This window comes from Octopus bimaculoides, chromosome 11, assembly GCF_046866305.1.
Source record: "Octopus bimaculoides isolate indiv1 chromosome 11, ASM4686630v1, whole genome shotgun sequence".
In the NCBI taxonomy this organism is placed as follows: Eukaryota; Metazoa; Mollusca; class Cephalopoda; order Octopoda; family Octopodidae; genus Octopus; species Octopus bimaculoides.
The window spans coordinates 44,526,968-44,536,586 of NC_142938.1; the positions used below are offsets into that span (position 1 = coordinate 44,526,968).

The 9,619-nt window shown below is 34.2% G+C and overlaps 1 protein-coding gene across 1 annotated transcript in view; it reads right to left on the reverse strand.

The window, feature by feature from the left end:
- Positions 1 to 9,619, reverse strand: part of LOC106873165 (ataxin-3) — a 37,410-nt gene that overhangs the window by 1,564 nt on the left and 26,227 nt on the right. The window contains exons 4-5 of the mRNA XM_052971762.2: positions 3,939 to 4,093; positions 1,464 to 1,748 (exon numbers count right to left, since the gene is read on the reverse strand). Of these exons, the coding sequence (XP_052827722.1) occupies positions 1,464 to 1,748; positions 3,939 to 4,093 (440 nt within the window). The remainder of the gene's footprint in view (positions 1 to 1,463; positions 1,749 to 3,938; positions 4,094 to 9,619) is intronic.

The window sequence follows — 9,619 nt, forward strand, 5'->3', positions numbered from 1 at the left end:
CATTTGTGTTCTATAAACGTTGCAAGCTACAAACTGTGCTGTTGCTATTACTTCTGTCAATATCCACTCGCTTTGCACTTTCAAGACGTGTAAAATTATAGATCGCTTACTTGAAAAACCAGTAAGGATTAATATCCAGCTGTTATATATTTGTTTAACATATGCTGGTATGGGAAAATGGACATAAAACAAATGCATATTTTACTTATTCCCCATTTTTAAAACCCTTTTGTTACCATATTTCCATTGATATACACTGCCTTAATTTCAATTAACTTTGAAAATAATGAAGAAATTAGAGAAACAACTGGTGTTTGGAACATAAATTAAAATGAAATTTTGATGAAAGATCTTGATTTATATCACTTTAAAAATATCATATATACAAACAAAACATTTCAATAGAAATAGAAAATTAGGAGCTGAGGTGATAAACTACTTTAGCTAACTTTTATTTGCCTGAATTATTTATATCACTTTTTCTTTTGCTACACTTATGAAAATGGCTTGAACAAATTAACTCATGGTACTGTGAAAGGAGATTTTCCAATAGCTACATAATAAAATTGTTTGTTTGGATAAGATCATGTCTTGGGAAGATGATAATGACATTTTGAGACTGACCCTTCATCTGAGAGAGAAAACATGATAAAAGGGCCAGTCCTGAAACATTAGATTCTTCTTCTCCCCACAGAATACAAACTTATCAAAAACCATGCCCCACACCTTGTGATTTTGCCAGCACAGACCACCCACCAGTTCTGCAGACTTTAGTATTTTTACTTATGTGGGAGACACACAGTGAAGTCGACCAGTTTATGACAGTAACCACTTTTGAAATATAATTCTTATGGGTTAAAAAGCAAGACTGGTTCTCTTGTATTAAGTAGTGTAAAAAATATATTCAGTCCATTCTGCAAGTAATTTATGATAGGGAGGGCATTCATTTGTAAAAATATGCAAACACTATCACTGAATACAGGTGAAAATTTTACAGTGTAACACAGGTGTCAGCAAGAATAGTACTGGGCTAAGAAAGTCATCAGGTTGCTAACGGCCTTATTAATGTACAGAGAGTGTGGTTTAGGTTTCCACAAGTTTAAAAAGAATCACCTCTCCAATAAACTGCAATTGAGTACAATAGAGGAGGAGGAGAAAAAAACTTTTCACAGCATTCAGCAAACTTGGTGAATGATAGATGAGTGTTTTTGTGTGTCTTGAAATGCTGAATTCAGGTCTTCCTCCCAAAGGCTACTGAAGAAGAGAGTAAACTGACGTTCTAGAATGATACTAAAGTTAGGGACATGTCAAAAACAGTATCTTGGCATCTCATTCAGGAATTTCAAGATCAAAACAAACATAAATTGTACAAGAGAAGAATAAACATTCTAAAAGTTTTTTCTATATCAAATATAGCAATTAACGCATCAAACAATAAAAAAAAACAAAACATGAAAATTTACCTTGCATACTAAGTTCAAGAGCAGTTTGTAAAAGTGCTTCTTCCTTATCTTTCAAACTCATTGCTAATGCTCTCTGCAATGAAGGATCATCCTTTTCAGCATATTCCCGAGTAGTCTCAATAACTTGCTGTAAACTGGGGTCCATCTGGTCTTCACTGTTGGATGCAGTTAAAGATGCTGCACTTTCTAAGGTAGGTTTCACTGGCTGTACAGCAGGATGAATTTTTAAAAGTTGGTCAGCATCACTAGGTGGCAAGTTACCAATGATAATAAATATTGAATAACCTGTGAGTAGAATAATATGAAAATACTATTGTTGCTTGGAGAGGAAGAGAGAAAGAGAGGAGAGAAGTGAGACAGATTAAAAGAAATACATTTATTTCTATTTTTCTCTACATGTACCGAATGGTTCTAAAAGAATTACCTAATTATAACAAAATGCTGCAGTTTGTAGTTATAGGCATGGCTGTGTGGTAAGAAGCTTGCTTCTTAACCACATGGCTCCAAGTTCAGTCCCATCGCATGGCACCTCGGGCCGACCAAAGCCTTGTGAGTAGATTTTGGTAGACAGAAACTGAAAGTAGTCCATCATGTGTGTGTGTGTGTGTGTGTGCGTGTGTGTGTGTGTGTGCATGTGTTTGTCCCCCACCACTGCTTGACAGCTGGTGTTGGTGTATTTATGTCCCCATAACCTAGTGGTTTGGTAAAAGATACTGATAGAATAAGTACCAGGCTTTAAAAAAATGTACTAGAATCAATTTATTTGACTAAAAATTCTTCAAGGCAGTGCCCTAGCAAGGCTATAGTCTAATGACTGAAACAAGTAAACAATAAAAATATATTTCCTTTTTTCCAGTTAAAACTTTTGCTAGTATTGATACCAAACCCACTTTAATGTATAGTGGGAGAGCTGTTGCTGCCACAGTTGAGTAACCCAGTAATGTCTTCCTGGGGAGACCAGTAACAAACTGTATGTCTTGTCTCTCTTCCATTTAGGACTATATTACATATATTGTCATGCAGTATTTGGTCTTGTGACTGCTCTGCATATAGCAGGAAGGTGGAAGGTGACTGCAGTAGATTGATGTAAAGTACACCCAAGTTATTTTGGTATAAAATAGTTACAATTTATCAGATACTGGCAGCCTAGTACAAAGTTTGGGCCCAGAGAGAGTGGAGAGATACATTGAGTTTTCAGTTATTTTGGTGTATGTTTTATGTAAATCTGGAGAGGGAGAGGTAGCAAATTAAAAAAAGGTTAGAAGTCTAGTTCCAATAATGTTTACAAGTGGTTAACCATGTAGTTATAATATTTATGCACTTTGTAACGTTTGAATGGAATAAATCTACTTTGTGTAAAAGGTTAAATGAAATACAGTATCTGTGACAGTATCTGAGCTTGTGAGCTTTGAGGCTAAAATTTCATACCAATTATTTGCAAAAACCGAAAAAGAATTTTTCTAGAACCATTCAAATTGTTTCTATCTTGTTTCTATCCATTCACAAATTCTTAATATCATTTTCATATTCAACAGATATGAATTTAAGATATTGGATTATTAACAATATGGTCATCAGGAGTACAAAACACATTGGTTTGTTGTTGTTTAGTGCCAAGTCAGCATTGATTCAGTAGATCTATGATCAAAAGCAATTTAGACATGACTGTCCTGTGTTTTATTCAAACACAGTTTATCTAGAACCACATTTTTCAATATCCACCTTTTTCTTTCTTTTTGAGACAACAGAGTTAGATTTGGCCACTATATCTATCTCATCAAGCAACTTCATATAGGTGCCCACATTGTGTTGCACCATTCAAGCAGAGCACACTACTCTGTCTCAATCTACTTGACAAGACTATCAGTATTATTCTCACTTCAAAATTTAAAAAAAATCAAAGAGACAAATAACCCATCCAACTGTAAGAAAAAATTACTTTCCTCTAATAATCCATATGCAAGAATATCAAAAGTAATTTCACCAACTCTAGTTGTTGTTCAATCCCAGGTTAGCCCTGATCAAGTAAACCTATGATCAAAAGCATTCCAACTGTGACCATTCCATATTTTTTCAGATACAATATATTCAAGGCTATTGTATCAAATGTCCTTTTTTTTAAAGACATTAAGGTGTGATTTGAGGGATACTGGCTATTGTTTGTAGCAAGCCAACTAATCACACAGAGGCTCTTTTGTTGCCTCATTCAACTCTAGTTTGGAATAGTTGGTGTAAAACTAGAAAAAATGTAAATATATTGCTCCTTGATGTCATAAGTTAAATGGTTCTGAAATAACATTTATCTAATTCACTGCAATATATAAATTTAAAGGCAAATTTATGAGGATATGAGAGTAAAAAAAAACACAGGAAAAGAAACAGTAGGTGGGAAAGTGAGAGGAGGGGGGAAAATCACAGCACTGATGAAATATATTTATTTATATATTTATATATATATACACACATATATATTACCTTCTTGTAGTAATTGTATGATAAACAAAGACAGATATGTGTCTGATATGAGTTCGGGACCACTCAGTAAAGAGTTTAAGTTAAACCATTGGAAACCAATTTTACGTATAGTGAACCAATGTTCCTTCATGTTGCATATATAAGCTGTTTGTTGTCTGAAATGTAAACAGTATGTCACTAAATAAAGTCTGATGTTTGCATCATGAAGATTCAAAGGAAAAAAAAATAAAATAAATAATAAATAACTTTTTTAATGTATAGTTAGACCAACTTACAAAAATCTTTATGCAAATGCTGCTTTTTAACACTTTAATACTTTTGTTATTTGAAATGGATGTTAAGATGGGTAACTGTATGGCAGACCAAAGTCCTCACTGTCACATCTCTACTTGGAACCATTTATGTTGCTACTGCCTTTTTGGATACATGTGAATGTTAAATTTCCCATGCCAATCTGAAGCTTCATGTCTATGAAAGAAACCGGAGTGTTTTACATATAATGTGGTAGTAATGTGCAGTAATATGGCAACAAGGTCAGAGAACCAATTCAATGATATCCATTTCAATCCATAGGGTGAGATATTATTGAAGAGCTGGGGGGGGGGGTGATTAGAGACATAAAGGCATGGAAAGCAACTGGACCATCAAAGATAGTTGCTGAGATACTGAAAATATCTGATGAAGTAGGATATCTGCTAGTCACTCATAGTCAATCAAGGATGTCTCATACCCAATGCCAGGTGTATAAGTTTCATCATTAATCGTGACACAAGCAAAAGAGATGCTCTAGAAAGAATCAATTACAGGAGCATCAAATTAATGTCTGATGTTATGAAAGCAACAGAAAGCATTACATAGTTGATTAAGAAAAGAATTAGCTTACATGAGATGCAGTTCAGGTTTGTGCCTAGCATCACAAGTACCCACTTCCTAGTGAGACAATAATGAGGAATTCTTAGGTAAGAGAGCACCAGTGTATTTATATAATTCATCTACCTGGAAAAGGTTTTTCAGAGGAAACCACAATATGTATTCTGGTGATCACTATGAAACCTTGATGTAGTTGAATGGCTTGAGAAAGCTATGAAAGCCATCTACAGAAATGATGAGGACATCTTTATAGATGGTTTGAAAATTAGCAATGAGTTCAGCAAGGAATTTAGGTAGGAATCCATCAGAGCTCAGTTTTCAGCCTCTTTCTGTTTACAACAGTTCTCCAGGCCACAACAACATGGGATCACATGTACGCTGATGACCTGGTTCTTAAAGATGAATCTGTTAAAGAATTAAAGAAAAAGTTCCAAACATGGAAGTAAAGCCTACAAACATAAGGGCTCTAAAGTAAATCTAGCAAAGGCAAAGAATTTAGTTAGCATGAAAAGAAAACAGGACTCTGCTACCATTAGGAAAGAGGCCATGCTCTATGTATAGAAAAAGATTAAGTTGAAACTCTATACTGTGTATCAAAAGTAAACTACAGGTGCAAAGCAGATACAGTGAGGTACACAGGTAAGCTGACAGAAAAGGAAGAATTCCTATTTGGAAGATGCAGAGTAGTTTGCAGTCGGAGTCACTACTCATGAAATAAATTCTTCCAGATGCTAGTAATGCCTTGAAGTAATTGTTTGTGTCAATTACTTGTGTGACATAATAAACAATGGAACTAGTTGATCCAACATCATAGTAGAGTGAAAAAAGTTCAGAAAGCAAGTACTTCTGCTGGCAAAAAGGGGATTCTCTCTACATGAAGGGCAGATTGTATGTTTCTTTTTTTATACTTTCCTTCTATCTGTATACTTGTTTATCTGCAAGGGAGGATAAGAGGTACGGTGGTTGCTTTATGTGAGATGCTGAGAGATGACGGGAGGAACAGGTTTATTGCTGTGGAGGAGATTCATGTCAACATTGCATATATATAAATGTGTCTGTGTGTGCAAACATATATATGTGCGTGTGCGTGCACACACACACACACTCACACACACAGAGGGTGCAGTGAGTATGAGGACAATTATCAGTATATTACACTCTTCAAACCAAAATAAAAGTTTTTTTTATTTCTTTCAGATCTTCCATGACAGATAAAATGTTAAGAGAAGTGAAAAGACATGCAGTCATTGTTGCCATATGTGCAGATCAGAGCCATTTAGAAATTGCCAACTTTCTAAATGTTGCAAGATTTTTTTGTATACGCAGTTCAAATAGAATTGGAAGCCAGTGACAGGATTGTTTCAACTTTATCAAAGTTTCATCAGTGTGTGTGTGTGTGTATAAACAAACACATGTGTGTGTATATGTGTGTGTGTGTGTGTGTGTGTGTGTGTGTGTGTGTGTGTATGAATACAAATATATGTATAATGGACATTAATTAGACTGCCTTAAACAAGATTTAATGCCTTCAGAAGTTTTAACCTAAGAAAAATTGTTAGTACTGACACTAGTGTAGTGACTTTTACAGGTATTACAATGAATCTAACTTTGGACACTCACAGCCCTCTATAGAATACCTAATGAGGTTATACAATTTATTTACAAAAAGTCTAACTGTTTGCCTAACATTCTCAAAATGTTGCCAAGATAAATCAGTAAAAGAATCACTAAAATATCAAATGAGGAGACTTTTAATGGTACTGCTATATTTTATAATGAATCCCTGAGCAGAAACAGCTTTGACAATGGAATAAAATACAATCCTTTCACAAGGCATACTCAAATGCTAGAAAACCCAGACAAAAAAAACTAACCAGTATAACCCCACTACCTTTAATTAAAATGTTAGAACCAATATTGTCAAATCCCTAGTAATCATAAGTTCCAAAAAATATTTAACACATATAACCTCAAAGTAGGTTATAGCTGCACTGATATTTCATCTCTTCCTTAGCCAGAATCTATAGGAAAAAAACTAAGCCTTCCCTCCCATGATTCCGCACTTCAGTGCAACTTCCTTAACAAAAGTATGTGCCCTTTATATGGTAAATACTTTCAAGAAATATCATTTGCTGTACCAAATTTTCAACCAATGATGAAAACAATGATACAATGTGTTATATAGGCCTTACTGAGAATTCATTTAAATCCATATATACTTAGCATACACATTCATATATAAGACAAAAGAATCTACAATAACACTTTTGAAATATAATATGACAAAACAATATTCCACATATTTCACAATATATATCTGTGCAAATTGAGACCAGATCCATGTTATTTGTGGTTTGGGACCAGTATATACACAGTCTACATTAAAAAATCATGCTATTTGGAGTAGTGTTATTTGAGGGTTTGTTATGGAGAGAGACAGAAAAAGAGCTGTGTTGGATGAGAGAGACTACTTGAGGTAGTATTCTACAGCTCTGTGCTCTTACTGACACCAACCCTTACATATTTTCAAGGAAGGTACTTTATTTCCCACTATTACATATCAAACCACTGCTGGATATCTTGTTTACATAAACATCATCACTGCTGAAGTGATGTCAATGCTATACATGTGGAGAAAAAACCACAAATATGTAAATCTGCACACAGATACACACACATACAGACAGAGTTTCCACCTAGCAAGTTTCACTCATAAAGCATTATTCAGCCTGAGGATATAGCAGAAATCATTTGACCAATGTGCTACAGAGGGATTGAACACAAAACCTTGTGGTTGTGAAGTGAACTTCTGTGTTAGAAAGTTGGCTATTAGAGTGAGGCTGTTTATTTGTATGCTTTAGGTTGCACTGGGTGATCTGGGAAGCAATGATATCCAAGCAGGAGGAAATGACTTTAACATTATTGATACTGAAGAACTTGTTGTATTTGTGTGTTAATGAGAAATGTCTTGCAAAAGATAGAAAGTTCCTGGCTATAGAAAAGACTACATTCATGTTAAATGGTAGATTAAACAAGATTATTGTCTTCTAATTCATCTATGGTGTATGTGTGTTTTCTTCCTTACATACTAGCTTCCCACTCGTACTTAGTTATAACAAGAGGAGCCTTGTTAAAGATATCTGCCTTGTTCCAGTTACAAGATTCCTAATTATGGCTGAGAAAATAAATATATGTCCTTGTTTAGCTTTCCATAGAACATTTTTACCTATAGTTATGCTTAAATCAAACTCCTTGAATACTCCTGTACAATCTATCCAATGCCATTCATATTGCATGAGATTATCAAGATATCATCTCTGCATAATCTAGAGCTATGAAGGGTGGTATACTTTCTAAGAAAAGCTCTCTGTGGAGACACTGAACAAGCCTTTTTTTTTTTGTTCCACCAAGTTTCATTGTGATATAAGAGTACCTTTTTAACATTTATTAGCAACTCAATGTCTTGATTACTAATTCAAGTAAATTCTTTAAAGAAGTCAAAGGCTTTTGAGTAGAAAGATTGGAAGAGAGGGAAACGTTTAAAATAAAATTTAAGGGTTCAAAAAAATCCATGCTTGACAGTCTTGATAAATGGTGCTATTTCTAGTTTTTTTTTTTTTCATGATATGATTTTTAAAACAAAGTAAGCAATAATTTATTTGTTATAAGTTAGACAAATGTATTGTCAAGGCATTGTTTTACAGACATATGGCCTCCTTGTCAATAATCTTTACCTATTTTATTAGTAAGGGATCTCTTATTTCATATGTCTTCAAAAACATAAAATTTGTAAAAGACATGAAATTTGTAAACAAGTGAAAACAACACTGAAAACAACACTGCTGGCAGCTTGCAACTCCTGTAGAGTGCAAACATAAACAAACACACATGTATATATACAATGGGTTCCCATATAGTTTTTCTCTAGCAAATTCACTCACAAGGCATCAGTTGACCTGGGGCTATAGTAGAAGACATCTACTCAAGGTGCTGCACAGTGAAAGTGAACCTGAAACCACTTGGTTAGGAAGTCAACTTATTAACCACACAACCATATATGCACGTCTTACAAAGTAAGCATTATATTTTTATAATTTTATAAGATAATTTTTCTATTAAATTCCCATGCAAAGTGCACCAATAATATGCCTGTTTCATCTCGTGTGTACCATAAAGTCAAAAAGATTAAAAACCACTGGTTTAGAGTCAACATGGCAAAGACCAAATTAGATCATGAAATTCAAGAAACATGACATATAGGTTGATACAAACAATGAGTACATAAAATAAGCAGCAGGATAGTTTTGTTGGGCTCACAGAAAATCAAGACTTCAGATGTGTTAGAATGCACAGAAGTAGCTAGCATTTGGATCATGCATAAAATGAAGCCCATGAATTTTTCAGTTGACTTACAAGACATAATTGAAAGACTGTCATAATGGTAATTTAATTAATGCAACAACTAGTAGTAGCAAAAAATAATTTTTGCTGGAGAAGAAAGGGTTGGAAGTTGTTGCTTCTGCTGATTACAAAGAGTTTTTCTATTAGTGAAAAAGAAAAACCAGATAAAGCATATGTAGAAAGTAAAATTCAACAGATCATCAGACTTCTGTACTTATTTCTCATAACCAAACAAATATATAATGTTAATCTGCATAAAAGGTAGAGCACAAGTGGGCAAAGAAATGGCCGAATATTAAAAAGAATCAACTGAAGTATGCAGGAGAGATAACTGTGCTAGTATAGTGATGTGAATGCATGTCTAGTGTTTAGTGAAAAGGTGCCAAGTATTGATGGAGAGTATCAGTGTA